Source organism: Silurus aristotelis (genome assembly GCF_946808225.1).
Source record: "Silurus aristotelis genome assembly, chromosome: 8".
Taxonomy (NCBI): domain Eukaryota; kingdom Metazoa; phylum Chordata; class Actinopteri; order Siluriformes; family Siluridae; genus Silurus; species Silurus aristotelis.
In genome coordinates, this window is record NC_139581.1 from 19,920,004 (window position 1) to 19,947,208 (window position 27,205).

The 27,205-nt window shown below is 37.6% G+C and overlaps 1 protein-coding gene across 4 annotated transcripts in view; it reads right to left on the reverse strand.

The window, feature by feature from the left end:
- Window positions 1–3,777: 3,777 nt before the first annotated feature.
- The window catches only part of cadm1b (cell adhesion molecule 1b), a 190,027-nt gene continuing 166,599 nt past the window's right edge, over window positions 3,778–27,205 (reverse strand). For all 4 annotated transcript variants that reach the window (XM_083549454.1, XM_083549455.1, XM_083549453.1 and 1 more), the window contains 2 exons: window positions 6,014–6,139; window positions 3,778–5,918 (listed from right to left, as the gene is read on the reverse strand). In XM_083549454.1, coding sequence (XP_083405580.1) covers window positions 5,800–5,918; window positions 6,014–6,139 — 245 coding nt within the window. In that variant the 3' untranslated portion in view covers window positions 3,778–5,799. The remainder of the gene's footprint in view (window positions 5,919–6,013; window positions 6,140–27,205) is intronic.

The following is a 27,205-nucleotide window of genomic DNA, read 5'->3' on the forward strand; positions in this document are numbered from 1 at the left end:
GTGAACCAGTATCAGGAAGTATTTTTTGGATAATGGAGTCCTGAGTACTGAAAATGGCATAAATGAAAATAATATATAGCAAAATTGCTGCATCTCTACATCCTAGTCCACTTGCATACAATATGCTCAGCAGACGTATTACAGCTTGCCTGGCATTTCTACATATGTACTATTCATGCAAAAGAGGGATAGGGGTTCCTTCTCAAGGTTCCTCATGTCTTTTAAGGGAATTTTTCCCTGCCACTTAATCCTCTGGACTCATTTTGAGATCTGCCTTGAGATTTCTGTAAAGCTGCTTTGGCAACCATATCCATTCTTCACAAATTAATCTGAACTAAGACATTTTTTTGTTAAAATCAAAACTATTGAAAGAATGCAATAATAAGAAAAAACGGCAATATAAGAAAGAGCTCGAATGCTGTCTCAACATGAATATATCTATTTTTTATTAAGACAAGAACTGCTCCATTTTGTTCAAAAATTTACTTTTATGATCAAATACAAACCGGAAGATGGAAACATGTAGATATCTCCCTTTACACCGAAACACAAACTACAGAGATGTGAGAGAAAATAGTTAGACAGAAAAATTGATCCTGAAACAATGAACAACTTTCACTGGGGTGATATACTGTACTGTTGTCGGTGATCTAAAATGCTGAATTATAACCTCGAAAAACTTCACTTTTAGATCACATTTTCACAAGCCTGCTATTATGTGTGATGAGCCAGCTATACAAAGTAATATCCACATTTCAAACAGTGCACTGTGTATTGGGTGTTTGATGCAACGGATCGAGTGGAAAATATTTAACTAGGATATGATAAAGGTTTCTTTGGGAGGAAATCTAATTATTAATTAATATGTTTTTCTTTTTTTCCCTTGTTTCGGGGCCTAAAATCTTGCTCTCTACCTGAGATGCAATAAACAGAATTCACACACAGACCTGAGACAGAAATAATATTACAAAATGACATAAAATTGTACCAGGAACATGAGTATTACCTACTGTTTGGTTTTTCTACAATGCTTTATCTCCTACAATTTACATTTGGTGTTTTGTGGCAGATTTGTAAGCACAGGTATAGCTCCAATTACTCACATTCTATTTGTTTACAAAACATGAGATACGTATATAATAAACAAAACTTGTGGTGTACAGTACACACCGCTATATCAATCTCCTTTATATCAGGGCTATAATGGAGACATGCAGACACTGACGGGTTTCATAGGAACATATTACTTATTGTTGGATACGAAAACAGGGGTGGACAAATAATAAATTTTTTTAGCTAACCCCGTTTTTGCATGTTTTAGTTGTCTTAAAAAGAGAATGATGAGAAATTGAGACTAACCTAATTAATTAATGGTATGTAAGTAAAATGTATTTATTGATAAAGACTCTAAAGCACTGCTGTAAGTTGTAGTTAACATAAAACAAACAAAGCATGGCAGTTTACATGAGACAGGAACTTAAAGTGGTCGCTAACATCAAACAAACTTAAGCTGGTAGCTAACATCAAACAAACAGAAGTGATGGCTAACATCAAACAAACAGAAGTGATGGCTAACATCAAATAAACTAAAGCTGGTAGCTAACATGAAACAAGCGGATGTGATCACTAACATTAAACAATCAGAAATGGTTGTTAATTTCAAACAAACAAAACTGTAAGCCAACATTAAACAAACAAAAGCTGGTAGCTAACATCAAACAAACAGAAGTGTTAGCTAACATGAAACAAACAGATGTGATCACTAACATGAAATAAAACAGAAGTGGTAGTTAACAGGAAACAAACAAAAGCTGGTAGCTAACATGAAACAAGTGGATGTGATTGCTAACATAAAAAAAAAAAAAAAAAAAAAAAAAAAAAAACAGAAGTGATAGCTAACAAGGCATAAACCACATAAAATAAAATAAGCAAAAGGTGGCAGCGTATGCTAAACATGAAAAAAAGATGGTATCTAAAGTAACAAAATGTGGTAGCAAACATATAATAGACTATTGCGAGCTAGCTAGCTGATGGAGTGCAGTAATACAGATGAAACAAAACAAACGAGCGATGATCACGTAGAAAATTGTGTTTAGGCCTTCAACAGTGATTTCCGGGTGTGTGGTGTGAAGAGTTGGTCTGCCAAGCGTCTTTATTCTTCTTTTTTTTTTTCAACTGTAATGTGACAGCAAAAAAGGTAACGCAGATGACATCTTTAATCTGGAATTGCTCTGTTTCCACAAATTTGAGATTCCTGATTCTGAAAAGATCTATACAGATTATCTGTGATGTAAAATCCATTGTACAGCCAACAAGATAGCACCTCAAACAAACTGTGTGACTGTGTCACTCGGATTTGTAACAAGTAACATTTGTTATAGCAACAACTGTAGTTGTCGTTTACTGTATTTTTTTTTTTTTTTTTTTTTTGTTACCAAATTGCTCTTTTCTGTCAGTCATTTAAAAGTTGTTCTTTTTTTCTGGTTCAACCTGAATTATGAATCCTCTTATTTTGCAATTGTCTTGTGATTGTCCACCCCTGTACGATGTTTGGAACATTCTTTAACAAATATTTCCAGTCTTCTCTTCAGTTCCTTATAAATGCAGGAAAGTCAACTGAGTTTAAAATCACTGTACTTTCAAATACCGAAAATAAGAAATTTAAATACAGAACAAACAAACGAAGCAGACTCAGCAAAAAAAAGATAGACAATGGCTATAAAAGATGGACATATCATAATATATTACCATTTCTAAATTGCCACAATATTTTTTCAGTCCTGTTAAATAAACTTCTTATACATAAACATGTAAAAGGGTTTTTCCATATCCCTTAATAACTCTACAACCAATAAAATAATGTGTAGCCATAAGAATGTCCAATATGTATGATAAATAATCTCTCCATTACTGCTGTGTTACTTCATACACTGACCAGCCATAACATAGATTTTGTTTAGGTCCCTGTTGTGCCACCAAACCAACTCTGACCTGTCAAGACATGGACTTCACACAGCCTATGAAGAACTGTGGTATCCTCAACAAGAGCAGATCCGTTAAGTTGTATAATTTGTGAGCTGAAACCTCCATGTACTGTTTTTTTAGCATATTGCAGAGGTACTCATTCAGATCTGAGGAATATAAAGTTTGGGCTCTTTGTCATGCTCCTTAAAGCATTCTAGAATTATTTTTGAAGTGTTGCAGTAAGCATTATCACTGTAGGTGTTTCTGGTGATGGACATGGATCAGCGTGGGCACTCCAGCTGGTCTGCAGTTTTTTTTTTGTTTTGCAATTTGTGCTACAGTAGCCTTTCTGTTGGTTCAGAATAGGCACACTAACCTTTGCATCAGCTTCTAGGAATTGACTGTTTACGTGCTGCTTAATATATCGCACCCCTTGACAGGTCATAATTGTAATGAGATAATACATTTTATTCTGTCTCATCCTCATCTTTATCTGTCTCATCCTCATCTTTATCTGTCTCATCCTCATCTGGTTTTAGTGTAATAGCTGATTGGTGCATATTCTATACTACACTACTTCCTGGACCATATACAACACCATTAATAAAGAAAAAAATAAAAACATATATATATATATATATATATATATATATATATATATATATATATATATATATATATATATATATATATATATATATATATATGGCCCCACAGTAATACAATGAACACAAAAAAAAACAAAACATAAAAGGTACATAAAAAGTTAAAGAAAAAGAGTATACATACACAAATGTCAAACGGCTCAGAAAGTACAGACGGAATTATATAGTATATAATTTGTATATTTGTTCATAGAGAGCACATATTAGCTGACCCACTAGCAATAACCAGTTTCCAGCACTGAGACCAGGTGCCAACATGTGGGCAATCAAATAGAGCCACTTTGTAGGCTGAAGCATGTCCAGCGGTGCCAACATTTGCAGTGTAATCAGAGCATTTTTTACCTCTCACTGCAGTGATATGAGAGCTACCTGAAAACGATGCTTTGCTGCTTTTTCAGATAAAGCAATGGTCAGGCCACACGAGAATAAAAAAAAAAATCAGCGGACGAAAAGGTCAGTTTACCAAAGGGGAAAGGATGTGAAACATGAAAGACTTCACCTGAGACAGGCACAATGTTAATTTCTCCTCATGCTGACTTTATCTGTGTGAACTTTGTATTGCAAATTTGCAAACCTTGACTGTGTTGGCCAACAGAAATCAAGATGGTGGTCTTTTATATCTGGAAAAAACAACAACAATGAAATAGCTGCTTATTAGTTAGATCACACAGGGCTATTTTTGGCATCCTATTTTCTTTCTAATTTGGTCCAGCCAATTCCTATCTTCCTATTATACAACAGCTAGCAATTGTATTGTAAAGGATTCAAGCTAAAACATGTGACATGTGAAGCTAACCTATTGTGGCATTCTGAACCGCTTGAAACTCTTCCACGTAATGAGCTCAGAGATGCACATGATTGGGTAGTGCCACTTCGATTGACAAGGGAAAGAGAGTATGCCATCCCTCCCACCCAGAGAACACAGCCATATTTTATGTCTTGGATTCCTAGTGACAGATGGTTGTGCCATAGTCAGAAATGGAATCAAGATTTCCAGACAACATGGTGGATGCTTTGTGTTGCCCCACAGAAGGCCATGATTGCTTGGCACACATTTAAATATTATCCTGCCATCTGATGTACACTGGGAACATGAACATTCACTTGAGATGTTGTGGTAAAAAAATTTTCTGCCTGCTAATTTTATTTTTTAAAGCAATATTGGCACCTCGGCATGTCTTTCACTATAAGGGGCTTCCCCAGCATTATAGAGCTTCTGTACCCATGGCTAGTTCACTATTTGCTTTGACATTCATTTTTAATGCACAATTGCAATTATCATTAAACCACTCGGTGGGCATTTACGACACGGCGGAAATAAATGAATACTAGCACAAGCAAGTTATCGGTACATACAGAAGAGCTATTAAATAATGTAAGAGCACAAAAAGAGCTGCAACAGATTTCAGCTCGGGATCTGTCACAAGCAATGTCACACACCTTAAAACCTAACATGTAGGGAGGGGTTTTGGGGTGGGGTGGGGGGTCGGGTGGAGAAAATGAACAACTGATAAATCGCTTGGAACCGACCCATTAAAAAGATGTAAACAGTTCTCGTGTGGCTAAATGTCGTCATTTGTATTAGCACGAATGCCGTTTGTTCTGCTTGGCTGGCGGAACAGCGTGAGTGCTGGAGTATGTGTTGGGTGTGCGGGCGTCAGAGAAACGTGGTCTGATTGGGCCCGCTAAGACAGCCAGCAGTATGCTGGCAAGTCGTGGGTGCAGGAACAAGAAGTAGGTGCTTTAAAAAATAAATAGAACAAGGCACAAATATATATTTGTTCTTTTTTCACAAATGTTTAAAAAAAATAAAAAAAATGAACAAAATTTGCACCAGCAGGAGGTGTTGGGAGGTGTCGGATAGTGAAGCTTTTTTTTTTTTTTTTTTGTAAAATAAAATAAAAACAAAAACAAAGAAAAACAAAAACGTGAGCTCTGTTTGAGTTCCTCCATCCTACACCTCTTCAGTCTCGATGGCAGAGATGCTCTTCCTTTCTTTTCTCTCCTGTTGGTTAAATCACTAAATCCAGTCTGATAACTATAAACCCCCACACAACCTCACTTGCCCTCCCCTTTCCTCCCCCACTCCCTCCCCCTTTCCTTCCAAACCAGACAGAACTTTTGCTTCTCGTCCAGCAGAGATACAGGAGAGATGCTAACAAAGTCAGAGTTAGATATAATATTCCTTCTTGTCATCCGTGTTGGTTTGCCCTCCCTCGGCGTTGATGATGGCTGTATCGGCATCCGCTGCATCGTCTGCTCCTTTGGCCTCGTGCGTAAAATAAGTTCCTGTGACAGAGATATGGGAAAGTATTTTGAGAGGCTCTGCATATAGGGAAATGGCAATAAAAAGTTTGCAAACAAAAATCGTTCGCATGATCTACCTTTATGTCTGGCAAAGTAGCGCCCCAGGACGATGAGCAAACAGAGCATGGCGAATACGACTACAGCGACGACTCCGCCGATGACAGCGTGATCTATTTTCTGTGCTGCCGCATCTGCTCTCGAATCTGAAAAATAAGAAAGCACGAATAAATCCGAATGTGACCTGTTTTGCTGATTTGAATGCTTTCACCTACAGGGTTAAGAGCTGCATTCATGTAACAGCTGGTAGAAAGAATTTCTATTCAAGTAACACAGAGAAATAAGTTTGATTTGTCTTTTTTTCCTGTCAGTAAAATCTGAAATATACACGATATGGACAAAATGTTTAACATACCATTCCACATCTAGGGCCGATTTGCTGTTATAAAAACCTCCACTACATCTTCTGGGAAAACGTTCCACTAGATTTTGGAGTGTGCTTGTGGAGATTTGTGCTAATTCAGCCAAAAGGGTGTTTTTAAAGCAGTGGTGAAAATTATTTGAGTAAATGTACTTCGTTACCGTACTTAAGTAATTTTTTGGCTACTTTCTAATTTTACTGATTATCAAATATATAAGCAACTTTTACTCTCTACTTAACTACATTCAATATATGTACTTTTTAATCCACTATATTTAAACCGACAATGACAGTTACCAAGTACACTTTGCACAGCAGCTTTATCTTCTGTTGCTTGTTAGTTCCCCTTTCAGTAACTGGAGCTGCATCAACAATGCTTTGGGAATGCTTCTGCATTGTCCACGATCTGAATCACGTGTGTAATCAGTCTAATGGAAAGCGCGGCATCGCCGGTGGGGTGATGTCACAACCAGTGAAGCTTTTAAAGCACATGGAGTGAAGCCGGAGCTAGCTTCTGTTTGTTTATTAAGTGCTCTATGTGTGTTTGTCTGAAGTGGTTAATGTCCTGAAAAATAGGGAAAAAATTATGATAAGCAAGCAAGTAAACTAAGCACACATTCTGGCTGTGTGTTCCTCCCTGCCCCCAGGGGTTTATACACACAGCCCGTGTGTGGCTTGCATGGGAGCATAGCATGCTATTGTAACAAGAGCATTCAGCTCTGCCTCTCTTCCTCCGAGAAGGGGGGGCAGTGTACGTTCTGTGAACCTGTTTGTAACAAGGAGCTCCTGGAGGTTGTGACCCGTGCCATAGCCAAGCTGGGTATAGATTGGGTATAGATTGGGTATAGTCCAGCAAGCTTGATAAAGGGCTTCTTGCAACCTGCATCACAACCTGCCCTTCTTTTCGGATCTGAACACTGAAATGTCCAGGTTCTAGGCTAAGCCATTTTCTGTCTGCCTCTTAAGTCCTATAGTTTCTCTCTCTACTTATTGTTGGACTGAAAGTGTGTGGTTATGGGTTGGTGCCCCGGGTTGCCAGGTATCTCTCCCCGGGTGCCTTATCGTCTCTGAAAACAACAACGCTGCCCACCAAGCCCCTTTGAAATACGTTGGCGCTGGTGGGCAAGGCTTACTCCTCACCAGGTCAAGCCGCAGCATGCCTGCACGCCATGTCAATGTTGCATAATTATCAGGCTGACCTGCTACAAGAGCTGGATGTGGGGGAACATCTTGGGTGGCCAGGGGTGGTCCAGGAGCTCCGCCGTGCAACGCATCTGGCTCTGAGGGCCACTAAGGAGACTGCTGGGGGCGTTGGGCGGTTTATGGCTGCCCTTGTGTCTGCTAAAAGGCACCTATGGGTCACCCTGATCTCTCTGACAGGGATAGAGCTGTTCTGCTGGATGCCCTGCTAGTGCAGACTGGCCTATTCGGTGACTCTGTGAATACAGAGGGGTGCAGCTCCAGGATCAAACCAGCACCTTTCAAGACTGGGAGGTTCAGAAACAGGTTTAACAGGTTTAACATCCCCTATTAGGGATCCTGTGTGACACTCTGGGCCAAAGATCTGAGGACTGTCATTTTCAATAAGAGGGCTTCGGCCAAGAAATCCTGACTCGAGATATTCTGCGGAGTTCACCTCATTATACAATGCCCACCCCGCCCCGGCACCCTCAGGGAGCTGCTTTATTAACCCTGCCATGCTCAGTGTTTTAGGGCATGGCTAGCTTCAGCGAGCACCCTCCTTGGGTTCCGCCCGGTACTGTAGTGAACCTGGAGAATTTGTCGCCTCTCAATAGGCCCCTAGAGCTGCACCAGGGTGTAGGATCACCAGAGGTTAGTCTCAAGAGATTGATAGACATCGCACTGTCCCCTCTGGCTCTCCCTTACACCCCCAGCCCCTCTAGGGCTGGATGCCATGGCGCTGGTGTGGCCGAGGCGACATCTGTAAGCCTTCCCTCCTGTTTTGCTGCTCCCGGGAGTTCTGGAGAGAGTTTGCCAAAACTGAGTCCGTCTCCTCCTGGTTGCCCCATGGTGGTCGGGCAGACCATGGTTTGCGGACCTGACAGCACTTCTTGAACACCCTCCCTCGGAAATTTCTTTTAGGAGGGATCTCCTCTCTCAGGCAGGGGGCACAATGGTCCACCCCCACCCAGACCTGTGGAGACTGTGGTAGAGACCTTTCTCCAATCCAGAGCTCCCTTCATGAGGAGGTCATACACCGTTAATGGCGCCTGTTCATGTCATGGTGCGACTGGCACCAATTGGATCCAGCTAACTTCCTAGTTGGTTCAGTACTGGAATTCCTTCAGGAACAGTTCACTAAAGGGTTGGCTCCTTCCACCCTAAAAGTCTATGTGTCTGCCATTTCTCCTGGCTCCTCTGACCATCAACCTAGCTGTGCTCTTCCACACTAGGCAGGGACTAGTCAGTCTGGTGGTATTAGACACTAGTTCCCAAAGCATTGTTGACGCAGCTTAAGCTTAAGCTTCTCGATCCCTCAGGGGACCATTGTTAAATACGTAACCTGAAGACATTCTGCATAGGAAGCAATATTGCATCACCATTTTATTTGTCCATTTATTACTAATGGTTCTTCTACTTTGTGAGATGATACTGTAATTGTATTTGTTAACTAAAGATACCTTTTTAAAAGATTCCTTTACTACTTTGTCTTTGACTGACTTGTTGGGTCTTTGTTTCATTGTGTTGATTATGGTTAATGCAAATTTTTATTTTTGGCTTTTTACTAATGTGTCTTAGTGTTGAGGTCTGGTGCATCTTAAAGAATATTTTCAATATGAGTAAAATGCTCAAGTACTGTTTAAGTCAGATTTTCTTAGACTTTTACTCGTCATATTGGAATTGATTTTTAACTTGTAATAGAGTACGTTTTGCAGTAAGGTATCTTTACTTTTAATCAACTGATGACAGGTGAGAAGGCCTAGGGTGCAGTCAGTTTTCCAACTCGCTTTGTACACTGGGGCATGGTCATGCTGGAGCAGGTTTGGTTCTCCTAGTTTAAGTGAAGAAAGAACTAAATGCTACCCCATCAAAGACATCCTACAAAATGTGTGCTTCCGACTTTGTGAAAACAGTTTGGAGAAGAACCACATATGGCTGGAAATGTCAACTGTCCCAGTACTTTTTCATATAGTGTACATAATGCTATGCCAAAATCAGCATATACTATGATATACATTCTCACATTGACATAAAGCCTACTGGTTACTCTATTTCCTATGGGCGTTTGGCCATCTGACATAATGTTCTCCCTATAAAACCATAATGTGTCTTTAAGGTTTTTTTCACATTTTTTTTTTCTCCATGTTCTTGCTAATTAGAGTTCACTTTTTGCTGAAGTCTCAAACCTGAATCTGCTGTAGTTATAACCACAGCTTTTGACCATGAAATTTATTTCACACTTGGCTTAAGCAGTCAGTCCTCAACTTTGGGGAAAAAAAAAGCAACTGGTATCCAAGCAACTAAACTTAATAAAGGGGAGAGGATTTGACAATCTGCATCAGGTGCAACGGGTGTGTGTACAGGGACACTCATCAAACCAGAAAGGCACCACTTATATTTTGAGGCTGACCCCATTCACAAAAATCAAAAAAGCAAAACATTTTAGAAATACTACTTTTGTATTCATGCATTCAAAAGGGGAAATGTATTAAATGTTGGCAGCAAAATTGCATTGCATTTTAAGTTTCTCACATACTGGAGAGTTTTATCCTTCATGTCCAAGCTTTTTTTTTTTTCTAATTCGCCCCACGGCAGGTCTAAGATTATTGCACCTCATTTTTCATTTTTTTTTTTTATTTTATTCCAATTGTGCTTTTCTTAAATGTATTTTTATAGTTTTTCTTCATGTAAATTATAGTACATTACTTTTAAAGTAAATATGCATCCACAGTTTTAGTTTATTTACATTTAATTACAAATCAATTGTGACTCTCATATAAGGCTTTTGATTAGGGTTTAATTTAGATTTTTTTGCAATACAATGCATAAAGCCATGCAGATAACAGTTAACAGACCCATTTGATAACAGAATGTGTGTGTGTGTGTGTGTGTGTGTGTGTGTGTGTGTGTGTGTGTGTGTGTGTGTGTGTGTGTGTGTGTGTGTGTGTGCGCGCCGCCCTAAGTCACAAAAGGAATGTTTATGACTGCAAATACAGGACCCGGTTTACCTGTAACTTTAGCCATGGATTGGTTGTTGGTGCAAGATGTTTCATTCAGAGAATGAAATCTCTTAGAATTTCCATACATAGATTAAAGTTGATCAAATAAGCACTTGTAAATAAGGCAGTTGTGCAGTCAAAATGTTTTGTTGAATAGTCAGAAGAGAATGGCCAGACTGGTTTAAGCTTACAAGAAATATAGCATTAACATAAATTAATCATGTTTTACAAGTGTGGTGAGCAAGAATGAATTTCACAATAGATACTGTGTGTTATTTATTTCTATTACGTAATTAATTGTTATTAAAAGCTTTTTTTTTTTAAAACATTAAACATAAATACTTTTTACTGAATTATTCCAGTGTTTATACCCCAGGGACCTGTATTGTACAAAGAAAATGAAAACATTTTTTAACACATGGGCTTAAGTAATATTTCATCAATAGACACTGACTAAAGATTTTGGTTCTGACAATTTGAACAACATATTGACATCTAAATGCTTGTTTCATTCTTCTTATGTAGCTATTCACATTATGCTTAGTGTACGTGTACTGCTTAGTTTAAGACAGCAGTGTTTCATGGGGAATATAAAGCAGTATTATTTTAAAGGGCATGTTCAGTCAGGCTTTAAAGTCAAAAGTAAAAGTGCCACCAGCCTCAACACGTGTCGGAATAAAAGATGCATTAAGATTATCATTTGTACATCATTTGGTGTATGTTTTTGTGGAGTAGGCAAATAGAGGAAAGGCCTCCAGGTTTTTGTTTGGCATTAGCCTCCATCATGCATGCCCTGCGATGCGTCACATACTACCAGGGAAGCATCACATGGTCCTTGTGCTTCTGGAATCCAGATCATGGTGTTAATTAGCATGGGATCAGGAATAGAGATGAGAGCACTGTCATGATGCATTCTGTTCAGCAGCGCTAACTCTTCACTGACTCAAACTAATCTCTGTACCCTCACTGCTTCTGCCCGACATCCCCAGATAAATTAGCTGTCTTAGGGTGCAGACAATTCAGCCGAGCAAGTGAGGAATTTGGCCTTGCTGATTAAAAGAAGGTGTGCTTCGATCAAATGCCTGGATGTAACAGTAACAGTAGGCTTTAATGAAATGTCATAAAGAAGAAAATAAATGACATACATAATAGATCGAGTGATGTAATACGGGTTATCGGGTCTCTCTCTCTCTCTACAGTATCTAATATCCTTCTGTTTTGCCGCAAGGAAAAACTCCACAGGATCTGCTTACTTTGATATGTGATAATGAGCTACTGGACTTCATGTACCTCAGCCACTGTGGCAACCCAGCAATGACTCGGTTAAATGTTTACTATGCATTAAAACAGCACACAAGACAGAAAGTGGATTTATAGGCAAGCAAATTGTGTGTAGATTTGCAGCTGGTTAAAATCGTTGGTAAGCAATGCTCTGAAGGCCAGCAAATCATGCTTTACTGCTCCCATTCTGCATCGCTGCTGGAGTCACTAATTAAAGTGTAGCCAGTGTCATTACAGTAGCTGAGGACAGATTGGAAATGGCCAGCGTCAGAGCTCAGTGCCCATCTGCTCTCCTTGCAGCCAGTGCAGTGCCCTCAGGGCAAGGGCAGCCCTGGAGTGAATCTAGGGGAAAATAAGCGTTGTTTGGCCTTGTTTGCTTTAGAAATTAATACAACGTTAGCAAAGCAGAATTTCTGGAATAAGTAGGTGCTGTATGACTAGAGACAGCATACTGAAAGGGGTAGAGGAACAATTAATAGCAAATGCATTGCGCAGGTTCTTTCCCTTGGATAAAGTGCCAATCAAGATAGGACCAGGAATATCTGACATATCAGGTTCTTACCCTAATGCATGCACACTTAAAGATAAAGGAAACATTAATTATATTACATGGCTATACATAAATATGGAGAAATAACTGGGTATTTATGGTGTTCCGAGTCAAAGACCATGCTCCCTGATGTTATAGTAGCTAAGGATCCCAGATTGGAAACCAACCAAAACACTGGGGGTTGCAGAGTGCCAATCCAAACCCGGATAAAACAGGAGGGTTGCCAAATCTTTTTAATATGCATTGGCCTTAAGCCGTAAAACAAATTAATTTTGAAAAAACAATGTAGAAACATATCTATGTACATTTATATCTCAATACAGAAAAATCAACGCTATTTCCATGGGTGTTGTGGCAAATCATAGTCAGTTTCCTAAATCATTTATTACTCTCAAAATGGGCTGCTTACTGTTGAACTGATTTTTGTAAGTAGATATCACCAAGCGACAATCAAAAGATGTTTAAAACACATCTACCCTGATTGGTGTCTTGCTGCATGCTTCACCAGTTATGTTTTCATCCACTCCTAAATAAAAAGGAATGACTGAGTTTCCAAAATGTAGTTTAGTAAATAGTAAGATGTTTAACTTTTAAAATATAGTGAAGTTAATGTGAAAGTTTCCCCAAATGAAAATAACACTGAATTAATAATTTAGTGTTTATCCAATATATTAGCTTAAATCATGCAACAAACAAAGTGTAATGCTCCCCTTTTTGTTCAGTCATTATTCTATGGTCTATTTCAAGCCACACACACACACACACACACACACACACACACACACACACACACACACACACACACACACACACACACAGTGGCATTTTAAAGTATGTTTGTGGGAGATAGGAGGAAACCTGAGAACCCTGAGAAAACACACAAACAGGGTTTCTTAAGGTCAAGCCAATGCACAAGGTTTTCTCAAGAGGCCCTGACGCCTTTAAAGTCAAACATGCAAACGTGAATCCATACAATAATAATGTTCTGGCTGTGAAAGGTAAAAAAAACTCTGAAAAGATGTACTTGAACTTTGACGAGCGTAAAACTGGCAAATGCAACGTTTCAGCTTTCAATGCTGCATTTCAGCTTTCGCTGGAAGAGTGTAAGACCTTTCTGCGAGCACATGGGGACTCTGAGAATGCAATGCCTTTCAAACCAACTTTTCTTTGAAAGAGCTCCTGCCTGCTGTCTCTGAATTGATCATTCATTTTGCTAATGGTTCCTGAGAGCTCGATCACTATACTAGCGTTCAACTCAGCGATTGCAGAACTTCTCGTTATGTGCAGTTTTCAGCGCTGTTCACTGCACGACCGGTGACATTTTCAAAATGTGTGGGTGAATATAACACCGCCACATTTCCACGCTGTGACTGAGGCTACTGCTAATCCGTAATGCCACCCAGTCGATGATAGAGAGGCTATAATCACACCGTTTATCACAGGTTCTCCTTGGATTTCTTTGAACATTTGTATTGTACAACAAGTTTCATGCATGCTGCTAAGGTCTAAATTCCAAACGCAACCTTTACAAAACACGACAACAATATCTTGCAAAAAAAACAAACAAAAAAACCACCTTAAAAAGACACTTTAAATAAGCTAAACTGTAATAGATTTAGCAAATTCAGCAGGGAATCTAGGAAATAACACACTATATATTTTTCCGCCTCTATTTTCGGCATGTGACGTACCAGAAGCCATTAAAGTTTCATTACATCCTGTTCACTTCTGTCAGTCATCGTGGCAGCTCAACACTGAACATGATGAACGACTATTTCTGCCTGAACCAATAACGCTACAGCACTTCAGTATCCATAAATTATATTGGGAGGATAATAAAACACAATAGGGTGTGCATTTACAGGGAAATAATGAAAGCCTACTTTTTATTCATTTATAGTCACATTTGATGTTTGGGAACATCCATAAAACAAGGTAGTTCCAGATATTTTTTTTTCTGTATTCTACAGTTACTAAGACAATGCGTTTTAAAAACCCTTGTATATTTGCCACACAATTTCCAGTTTAGTTTCCATGTTGCAGCTTCTGCAGACTTTTGTCACAGCATACCCGTTTAGCCATTACATAAAAACCACCTGTTTTATTTTGTACTTCTCAATTGTACAACCAAAACAGCTCTGACATATCAAGGCACAATACCTCTAAAGGTGTGATATAGTATCTGGCACAATGACGCCAGCAGCAGATCCTCAGAGATACCTTTCTAGGATCAGAACTTTTTGTTTCGCATTCTACACAGTTGCTTGAGCAGATTAGAACCTGGGGAATTTGGATATAAGTCAACACCTTAAACTTTTTGTCTTGTTCCTCATACCTTTCCTAAACAAATTTTTCAATCTGGCAAGGAGCATAATCCTGCAGGAAAAGGCACTGATATTAGGCTTTATGTAAGCCATTAAGGGGTGTTCTTGGTCTGCAACAATGTTTAGGTATGTGGAACGTGTCAAAGGAACATCCATACACATCTAAGGCTTGCCAGCAGAACTTTACATAGAGCATCACACTGTCTCCACTGGTAACCAGCCAGTCTAGAATTCACAGTCCATGTGCATCAGTGTATTTTTTGCCACCCATGATCTGGTTCACCAGTTGATCTTGCTCTGTTTAACTTTGGTTGCTAGTTACCACTGTATTCACCAATCAGGCAAAACCTTATGAATACAGAGAAGTGAGGTGATTATCTCTTTATCATAGCACCTGTTAGTGGGTGGGATTTATTGGGCAGCAAGTGAACATTTTGTCCTCAAAGTTGACGTGTTAGAAGCAGAAAAAATGGGCAAGCATTAGGATTTGAGAGAGATTGACAATTTCAAATTGTGATGGCTAGACGACTGGGTAAGAGCATCTCCAAAACTGCAGCACCTGTGGGATGTTCCTAGTCTGCAGTGGTCAGTATTTATCAAAAGTGGTCCTAGGAAGTTGAACAGTGGTAAACCGGCAGGTCATGGGCGGCCAAGAGTCACTGATGCACGTGGTTTGCGAAGGCTGGCCCATGTGGTCCGATCCAACAGACGAGCTACTGTAGCTCAAATTGCTGAAGAAGTTCAACTGTCAGTGGTTTAAATGATAGAGAATTATAAAGAAAATAGAAAATGAGTCAATACTTACAATTGAAAAAATGGCCTGGAAATACAAATTGCCATTAACAATTTTGCACTCAAGTGTCCATCACTGAACAGTTAAAAAGAATACCAACAATAGTAAAACTATAATTAAAGGGCATTTAGTGTCAACCATATGGGGATTGGTTCCCTTTTGATTCTGGTTCCTAACCTTTCAGGGTGGAAGGAGACAACCCTAAGGCGAACTGCTCCTGAAGGGACTCCAGTACTGAACCAACCGGGCAGTTAACTGGTTCCAAAGGTTTCAGCCTCATACTATCCCAGGAAGATTTTCCTTATCACCATCACTATTAACTTGCTCTTTAGTGCAAAAATAAGAAATAATTTATGACTTTAAAATTTATACTTGTCCTATATTTAGATCTATAAAGCTGCTTCGGGACAATCCCCACTGTAAAAAGCAATATAAAAAAGGAATATATAACAATGTTAATGTACATCTGCATGCTCATTGTCTGACATTCATAACCTTAATTCAATAATCATTCTTATAATGCATGCGATCTCAATCTTAAGGCCTGGAATGCAAGTCAACAATGTGCATGCTACAAAAACAAACATCAAGACCAAGCTGTGTGGCATTTTGTGCATAATTTAGTGCAGAACCATTGAAGGAGAAGGTGGAAGATGCCAGCTGTGCTCTGCATTATAATGCATTAACCTAAAGGAGTAAGCAAAGATACCACAATTCCAAAAAAGTTTTAAAAATAAGTTAAAAAATATTAATAAAATATAATGCAATGATTTGCAAATCTCATAAAATGAAAACATATTCCCAATTAAAGGTAATTTAATTATATTATAATGCATTAATCAAAATTAGTTAGCAAAGATACCACAATTCCAAAAAGTTGGAACCCTGTGTAAAATATAAATATAATATAATGCAATGATTTGCAAATCTCATAAACATACATATTATTCACAATAGAATGTAGAAAGCATATTAAATGTTTAAACTGAGGGAAAATGTTCCATTTAAGGGGAATAAATAAGGTCATTGTTTATTTGGCTTCAACAAGTCTTAAAAAGAAATGTTCAGATTGGACAACCAAAGTCTGGAAAAATTTTGCAGCTATTTGGGTTAATTAACAACAGACCAGTGAGATGATTGGGAATAAATAGTGTATCTAAGAGAAACAGTCTTTCAGAAGTAAAGATAGGCAGAACTTCACCATTCTGTGAAAGACTGTGTCTACAAATCGTTGAACAATTTTAGAATAATGTTTCTTTACATAGAATTACAAAACAGTTGAATATTGAATTTTTACAGTAAATAACATCATCAAACGTTTTAAAGAATCTGGAGAAATCTCCGCACAAGGGACAAGGTTAAAAATCAATATTTTAATGCTTGTGATCTTCAGGCCCTCAGGCTTCATTGCATTTAAAACCGTCATGAATCTTTGTTTGAAATTACTGCGTGGCTCATTAACATCTCCAGAAATCATTGTCTGTGGACACCATTTGCCATGTCATCCACAAATGCAGGTTAAATCTTTATCATTCAAAGAAGAAGGCATGCGTAAGCATGATACAGAAATGCCGCCATCAGAGCTCTACACAAAGAGCTGACAGATAATCAAATTTAAATCCTGACCATATTTAGTTATATGCTGACAAGAGACGGTGATACTTTCAGAATAACAGCTGAAAACATTATCCCAATTAAAGGTAAAGTGCCTTAAACAGTGTAGAAACAAAGACAGGAGTGTGTCCTCTGTGAAAATATCTTAAATATAAATGTATAGTAGGTAGCATATATTTTTGTTTACAATTATAATAAACCAAACACAAAACAATTACACGTTCTTCTTCTTAACATTTTGACTTATTTCAAGACACAAGCAGTATGTTCTGCCAATAGTATATGACAATTTCAAGTTGAAAATAATCTTATTTATTTATTTCCTGTGATCTAATAACTATAAACAGCAGATCAGTTTGACGATATCTAAAATATATTTGCTTGCTAAGATGTCATGGTGCATATGAATTAGAGAAAAAAAAAAAAAAAAAAACCCTGTCACAGGCTGTGTTAAAGTGCTCTTAGTGTCGGGTGTGTGAGCATGTAGAGAATACTTAATGTAAATACAATTTTACAGCTTAAATAGTGTCATTATTGCAAAATTATTATGAGAAAACAAATGTGCTTTTTTGCTCATTTGAAAGATAAAATCTGCAGTACATTTTGCCGATTATTAATCTGAATTTCGAGTATTTCTTTACACATACAAGCTTGTAGTAAACCAGATCTTTGGTGTAATTTCCCACAGTTTTTGTCCTTGTTTAAGATGACAAGAACTGCTTTTTTAAAGAACGTGTTGATTTTTATGTCCTTGCGTATTTTAAGGACAAAATTACATTATTTAAAAAAAAAACACCTGGACATTGAGCATTCAGGTAATAAATTAACTCTGAACCTTTGTCCTCACCCAGAAATCTTCCCAGGAGCCATCTGGCTACACTATTTTCTTATTTCTATCTTTAGGTTGGAATAACAGACATGCCATGCCCAGCTACATACTTGGATGTGTGGATTTGGTGCATGTTCATAACTGAAGCAGCTACTTTAGACAGCTGGAAGTAAAATGAATGTGGAGAAAAGCATTGGTTTGACTATTTTAGGATACATAATTACCCCATGTCTCTCTGTCGGCATCTTATAATTTCATCTTCATCTTGAAATCTCTCTCTAAGTCTCAACTTCACCGACAACGCAAAGCTGTGGCATGTACTGAAGTTCATCTTCCTCCTCTCAGGTTTTACACTATAAAGAGATGTAGTGCCGACATTATCAGTAGCTGCATTTCAGACTGATCGTGTTTTATTTTGCTGTGATGGAAGACTGTATCTTTAAAGAAGCAGCTCCCAGACTACAGGCTGTGACAGGGTGGGCTCTTATCATGTAAGAGAGTGTGGTTTATGGGGTTTTATCAGTATGTAGATAAATAAAGCATATCTACAAACACACTCTCTCACACACTCACACTCACACACAAACACACAACTTTTTTCCTTGCACTGTATTCCTCTGCACTGTTTTGTACTTTTGTACAATTCAGGGACTAGCAAGTAAAACATTTTAAAATGTCAATATTTATAACATATATAATGCTCTGTATTTAACTGTTAAAAACTTTTTTTTTTATTTCAACCTGGAACTGTAGAAATGAACGGTAAGATGGACTCCAGCATCCAACGTTCTCCATCCAAAACTGTAAACTTTTAATTGCCATCCTGACTTTATTTTGCTAATATCATATTACCATTGCAACTGACCTAACAAAATTAACTTTACAGACTTAACTAACTTACTACTACTTTTACTGCACTAACTTTACTAATTATACTTTACAGTCTTTACTGACTTAACTAACTTAAAAAAATTATTCATTTTTGCTTTTACTTTAACAAATTTATTGACTGATTACTAGTTTTACTAACAGATTGTACTGACTTTACTAACTGCACTGACTTGACTATTTTTATTTCATTGACTTTATGGACTTCAGTTCATGGATTTTACTGACTTTTCTACTTTTACTTTACAGATTTCACCTAAACACTGCGTATTTGTAGACCATTAACTTACCTGTTGAAAAACTAATTAAAAACATTTTTACGAATGTTTACACCAATCTCTCTCCAAATTTGTGACACTGCTGCTAACGTCTCTGGGTTACGTATGTAACCTGGTTCCCTGAGGGAATGAAACGCCGTGTTAACAACGCTTTGGGAATGCTTCTGCGTTGTCCATGCTCTGAATCATGTGTGTAATCTGTCCAACAAAGAGGAACGACATCATAGACGGGGAGACATCACGACCAGGAAACTAAAAAACGTGCATGCAGTGGAGACGACGCTAGCTTCTGAAAAGGGGAGGAAGCGCCACAGAGATGTAGTAAGTGTGGCTTAGAGATGCAACGTCTCGTTCCCTTGAACCAGGGTTACATACTGTATGTAACCTAGAGACCGTAGCGAACACACAGCTGCTCTGACTTCTCCTCAGTTCTGTCCTGTGGACGTATGTGTCCAGTGCTTGCTTGACAGGTTGTTGGGGAACCGAGGGCACCTTAGGGACATAGCCTGGTCTGGGGTAGAGTAAGGCTATAGAGAGAGCCTAAAGATCCCTGACCCTCTTCAGAGAGAAGATAGCCAGAAGAAAGGCAGTCTTGTCTGACAGAAACCTGAGGGCCACCTCAGTCAAGGGCTCAAAGGGGGCCTTAGACAGAGCCTCCAGCACAATGGCCAGGTCCCACAGAGGCACTCTGGGTCGTGTCACCTAGGGGTGCTTGCCCTGTGACTGCTCAGCAAGTGAAGCATAGCAGACACGTTACCTTTCAGGGTGAAAGGAGAGCATGCTCCTCTCCCAAGCAAGCTATGCAGAGACTGTGTGTATCCCCCCTGGTCTTCAGAGCATGGACAACGTTAAAGCGTTCCCAAAGCGTTGTTGATGCAGCTCAAGTTCCTGAAAGGGAACCTCATTCTGCATCAAGTCATGTGGGTATGTGGTAGTAAATAACCTGAAATGAATAATATTAATTGTACTTACCTAGACATGGTTTAACTATACCAAAGAAATACATTTAGCGCAATGTAAATGAATGTAAACTGCTTATATATATGTGGCATAAAAAAGCAGTCTGCTAAACATGAAGTATATTCACTTTATGTGTTATACCAGAATTCTTTTTTAAACACTAAAGAACTACACATATTTACTCAGTAGAGTAAAAAAAATATTGTGAACCAGTTGTGGATTTAGCTGCTAGCAAATGCTTACACATATGCTGCCTGCTAATAATAAAACAATGCTCTGATAGAAATCAAGGAGACCGAAAATCCAGCATAAACTAGTATTTTTTTAGTTCTGGTATCATTAAAACCTGCACCACATGTTCATCATAATGAATAGCAGAGGTGACAAAAGCACACACATCCCTCAGTTAAGCAGAAGTACAGATACACAATACATAACACAAGAGATAAAAGATGATTATGGTCAGGTGATCAGGAATGATATCAGTTATGTTTTCATCGCTGACTCCCTTTGTCTCATCCACGTTAACCCAATACTTCTTTTTGCCTTCTGCGTTGCTCATTGTTAACATTGTTAGCCTACAGTACGTTTGTGGTGTGTGATAGACAGGAAATTATACACCAGTGGTAGATGGAAAAAGCTAAACATTGAGAGAAAATAGATGGATGGGCTGAAAACGGCACACAATGATGAACAGGGCCACTGTTTACTTTCCAATAATGAACTAAATGTCTTTATATTAGAATGCATTTAAACATCTTTTGTGTGCTTTTGTTATTTTTCCACTGTAAAAAAAACTGTAATTTGTAGCACTCTAAATCTTAAGTATACTGACAGGACAGGAATATGGATTACCAAATTAAAAAACATAGAATAAACAAACTTACTAGAAATGGCCACAAGTTACAAAACTCTGAGTTTGTGTAATAATGTGAACCCGAAGGCTTTTGCTGGTCATTTCATTAATACTGTCGGGTTTGAGAATCTACTATTTCCTACTGCTGGATTGATACTTTGGCTTCAAACACTTTCGCTTTTATTGTGTGTGTGTGTGTGTGTGTGTGTGTGTGTGTGTGTGTGTGTGTGTGTGTGTGTGTGTGTGTGTGCACGCTGAACACTTTGAAGTATGTTCTCTGTTCGCTTATGTTGCCATGTGTCCAGGTTTAGGTGTTTGTGCCACCCTGCCCTTTACTTCCAGGTTTCTGTTGCTGTCATGTCTGTTTCATGCTTGAGACAACATTTAAAGGACTGGAAGAGTTTATGCAGCATCTGAATACTGAATTCTTGTCTCTCAACTGACCTTGAGGCTTAGTCAAGTTTTAAACTGCATTCAACTAACGGTACTTACCGGTATAATGAGTAATTTCCTAACTCTTGCTAAACAAAATAAACAAAACAAATAAATACACCCCCTTAGATCAAAAACTCAAATTCAGAGAGTGATGCTGAATCAACATGACTGCTCATAATTTAAAGGAGTATTTAGATCAATCAACATACATATGTATGAGCTTTTTAAATCTATAATACTCACTATACAAATCTAAGGAGAAAGAAATATAGATCGGTCATCACAGTTAACTCGCTAGCTTGTTGCTCAGACAAAATAAACTGCGAGAAAGTTTCTTTACATATGAAAATTACATTTGCACACAAGTTCTTTTAAAATCCCAAAACTAGCCTTGAAGTAAACAGTGCATAAACACTACATGCAGCATTAGTCAGATTCTGTATCCACACTTGTAAACCCAAGGGTAAACAGGGCCTCATAGCTGCTCATCAAACTGGTCTGAATGAAGCCGAATATGCAGCTCAGATGCTCGCAAAGCTGTCTGGGGTAGCTTCGAGAGGCATTTCGGGAAATTAATCACCTGTGAAAACTACGGAACGGCAAAATAATGAAGCCAGAATGAGTTTGATTTAGCAACACTGACAGAAATCAGTGGCCATGTCTAATCTAACTCAGGAATTAATTACAAGTCTTTTGACCTGTAAACAACCACGGGACTCAAACATCTGAGCTCTGCTTTGTTCCCACACAAAAATAATAAATAGATCACCTCTCATGTAGCTTGCTCTTATTTATATTTTTTGTAAAAAAAAAAAAAAAAAAAAAAAAAAAAAAAAAAAAAAAAAAAAAAAAAAAAAGAATAAATAAATAAATAAATAAATAAATAAATAAATAAATAAATAAACATTACTGGTCTGAATAGCAAATAGAGCAATGATCCTAAACTATATATAACAGCTGATAGGTCCATACAAGTAACTGTGAACACTCTTTGCTAAATAATTCATAATATAATTTATCCTCTGTTGATGAATATCAGAAGCTTATCATTAAAAATATTAAAATCTTAATTCACAATGATGCACCACATCTCCTGATACCACAGAACAAAATCCTGGAAGCTGATCTGTCAAAATGAATTGATTTGCTTTGTACAGGAATCACAGGCTTACCGTATTTTTCGGACTATAAGCCGCTATTTTTTCCCACGTTTTGAACCCCGCGGCTTAAACAACGAAGCAGCTAATTTATGAATTTTTCCTGGGTTTTTCCCGGTTTCACAAACTTCAAGCCAAAAAATTTAACCCCATAACATTAGAGCAATGAAATTTCCGAACGGAAACGAAAAAACGCTCACCTGTGTTCTAAGCTGCACGGCATCGGGAGAAAAAAGCTTCCATCGGATGATTTTTTAAACACACAACGATGCCAAAAGATAAACTCCCGAGAGAAATAGTTGTGAAAGGAAGGAGGAAGACAGTAAACAATGACTTTCTTGGTAGGCTACTGTTTAGATACAAGCCGTTGTGACTGGGTGAGGCGCTAACTCCAGTTGCAACAGAAATCATATAAGCAAAAAACTCCTGCTTTTTTATTTTTCTTGGCAACAGCGTTAAGGGTTATTAAAAAAAACTTAGAAATGAGCATCAGAAAATAATAAGGACATAATCCTCAGTCTTACACACACACAGTAATACATATTTCACCCATTACACCGTGTGTAACGTGTCTTTCGTTAAAGCCTGTGTAAAGTACATTAGTGTAGACACCTGCGGCTTATAGACAGGTGCGGCTTATTTATGTTAAAAATAAAAATACTTGTAAAATTCAGTGGGTGCGGCTTATATGTGGGTGCGCTTTATAGCCTGGAAATTACGGTATATTTATGAGCTCATTTAAATATTACAGTATACACTCCTTGTATTGTATCCTTGTAAGTTACTATTGATAAAGTGAAGTTTCTTGTAAGGTGATATTTATTTAACATTTATAAGAGGACATTTATACTATTCAAAGAAGAAACCCACAGTAAGAGTATCCATACTTTTCCATTTAACCCAATTTATTTATTTACTTCAAAGCATTGAAGAACAGCATGTTCTATACTGAAGTGAAGTCTAAAAAAGTATTATTCTTTAAAATAAAGGTAAAGGTAAAGGTTTCCCAAGATGAAAATACAATGTAAAATACAAATGCTTGAAAAAATACTTAAGTATGTTAACAAAGCAAGTATACTGGCAAGTATACTATATTCAGCTGAAGATATAATAGCTATGAGTTCAGGCCAAAGTAAAATCTTATAGCCATATCCTAAAATTCACAAAATATTTGCTGTGCCACAGAATTATGCAAAATACTCAATTCCGTCAAACATCTGATAAAACCTAGCCAATGTGCCCAATGTTAGTTGACTGCACTGAATCAACCTTAAAAGAAAAATAAAAAAAAAACATTAAGAATGTAAGCTGTCTAGACTGTAACATACATTTTTAATGCACCTACACCTCAGGCACCAAACATGTTCAGAGCTGGATAGAAAATGAGTTCAGAAATGAGCCCTGTGAGTTGAGCCCTCCAATCGGTCCCAATTGACTGAGTCTATAAAGTAAACCTAAAGCATTTTAATGCTAACACGTTAATAGGTTAGGTAAAAACAAGACATGTATGGCTAACTCTGCTTGAAAATACAGCATTTATCATGCAGATCTGACTGATTAAGGGTCTCTGGTGTGATATTTACATTTATTTTATCTTCTGCATCTCGCTGCTGTAAAATGCCAAGGTACAGTATAATCCCAAGCACCAGTGCTGTGACTGATTCACTCATATTAGCACCTTTAACACCTACTGTACAACATGTCAGTGTCACTGCTGGGCTATGAGTGATCCACAACCCAAACCTGGACCTGGGTAGTGTTCTGTGGATTGGCCAGAAGGTATGCAACAACACATGGAATGCAGTTAATGTCGGTTATTATACATAAATTGAACCTGTATGGAAAAATTTACATAAACGACTTATACCGTAGCTTTTTGTCCCCACACACTGTTTTTACTGACTTTTCAAATGTTCTACTACCACTACTACTTTGAATATTACCACTAACACCACCACTACTGACACTACAACAACAACTTCTACTACCACAACTACCAATTCTGTACTATAACATTACTGTGATACATTCTATTACATCTAATACTATAGCTACTGTAGCGTTACTACTGCTCCATGCAAGCACATGCTTTAATATTCACATAAACAGGTAAAAGCAAAATATGAAAATCATATCTTAATTGCAATTGATTTATTTGTAAGAAATGAGAATAACTGCTGATTTATTGTACTTGCATAATGACAATGATATAAGAGGTATAACAACTAAAAGAAAAAAGATTTATTAAAAAAAGAAAAAAACCTGTACCCTTTAGCATTATTATTAGCATAGCCATAAATTCCCACTTCAGTAAATGAAAATCCAACAGCATCATTAGAATGACTATCATTCATTTAAAATTAAAATGGGTTGATTTTAAATTAAATGCCTTTAGAGTGACTCAACTCGGTTAACTCGTTCTAGCGAATGAGTTAAAACATACTGACATAATGAGATAATGAGATACACTGTCTGTTTTTAAAGCCCCAAACTAGAGTGGAAAATATTGCATTATGGTGAAATCAACTTGAGTATAACATTCACCTTTACCTTTACTATATATATATATATATATATATATTATACAAATGAATATTTTTATAAATGTTAAAGAGTAGGAATTAATAATGCACTTAGGCTTTTTTATTTTTGTTTTCATTTTATTAATTCACAAGACTGTAAGGCAAATAAAAGAAGGTATGTGCAAATTGTGATCTAAATTAAGTACAAATCAGTAGCAGCAATGTCTAAGACAGTGGAGAGAGTTGAGCGTCCCTGACTCAATTTTCTTTAGCTATCTTAAGTTTTAAATTGTTTAAAGAAAAGAAGGACAATAATTATTTATTTATGATGCTAATTATGCATAACCTTTTAAAAACTCATTGTTAATCAATGCACATTAAATGGTAAATATTTGTTTTCAATTTGAATCATCCCATGTGAATAAAAGTAGATATTTTAAGGTGCCTGTAGACATATTTCTTGTGCCTGAGCAATAGTTATATGTTGAGTTTATGTTGGTTTAATTTTTGCAACAGGCTCCAGATATAAAATTAAAAAAGATGGAGGGAGCGGAAAGTAAACCCTATATGTTTTCGATCATTTACAGAATCACAACATTTCTTTCTTATTGTAAGATGGTAAAAATAAATGTAGACATGCTGCAGTTTAGAATGTATTTTCTGTAATATCATAAATGGTGGACTTGTTGCCATAGCGGTAAAAAAATTCTTCCTAAACTAATCGGGATTATTTTGAAACCCGTATGCTTTTAGCATTTAGTATAAAATGTAAGATTTGATCTTCGTTGCCTGTTCTGTTAAATATATCTGCTCTATTAGTGCCTTAACAGCCTATAGACAGTGCTCAGGATAATGCATTAAATAGCTAACTATGTAGCTAGAGCAGTGGCAGGTCGTGCATTTGGTACTTGGGCCTTCAGTGAGGACTTACCCGACTTAATCCCCCTCTTAATACCACCGCTATCATGTCGCAATTATAGAAACCATCAATACTATACAAAAACAATATAACAATGCGTGACATTACAGAGAGAGAAGCATTTCACATATGAAAAAGCAAGAAAGACAACTCCAAACCTCTACACTACAACCACAACTGTGCCACGTACATCATCTGGAGCAGTTTAGAATCAGTATTTGTCTAAACACATGACAAAAACATTTAAATGTAAATAAAATACTACCCACTCACCAGAGATGCAGACTCTTAATTTGCACCGATCCTCAGAGGCTGTAATCCAGTGGTACCACTCATATTCACTGGTCTGGAAGTGGTGAACAAACCCTTTCCCTGGCTGAGACAAGCTAGCTAGCTTTGGGGTTGGCCGACCTCTCCTCATGTCTAGCTTTTGTGGAAAATGTAATTTTAAGTATGTCCGAGACCAAATAAATTTCTCTTCCTCCGTATGCATAAAAAAGTGTAACTCAGATGTATTAATGTGTGCAGAGCGCTACAGCTGTGTTTTGCCAGTAAAACTTGGCTTTAACAGTTTTCCTCTGACCAACCAATCAAAGGACGGAAAAATGCTGACGCTATTCTTGGCCAGCTAGCTGGCCCTCTATGGCCAAAGGGCCAGCAGTATTAACTTTGAAGGCCCTGGGCAGATTAGATTGACATGGCAGCACATAGAGGCTGAAATCTGATTGGACAAGAAATATAACATTTACGTACATGTACTGCAAGCAGTGCAGCCAAGAGAAACGCTACAAAATGAAAAGTAATTGTAAAAAGTAAAAGTAAACTGTTGGGAATAAATGAATAGAATTTAACGGATCAAATATTAGAATTTAGCTTTTGATAGTGTTTAGGCCAGCAGAGAAGGCTTTGCTTGCCCTGACCGCCCGTCACTGAGCTAGTGGCATGTTAAAAGGAGTGAGCAAGCAAAATAAAACCCTAGGATTTGGCAAACCAGACAGCTAGGGTTACATTTCTTTATATAATGTAACCCTATATATAACGGAAGCGACATTTCCTGCGGTAAACATAAGAACGGAATTTTGAAAAATAGAGTGCATTTTAAATTAGTTGTGTCAACTGCAAACATAAAAAGAGAATTCCTTACTTCAGTAATTTTCTTGATTACAACATTTCTTACACTCAAAGAAAGTGTGTTTTGTGTTTTGTACTTTTTCCACCACTGGCCCTAATACAAAGGTTCATTGGAGCATGAGGTACATTTTAA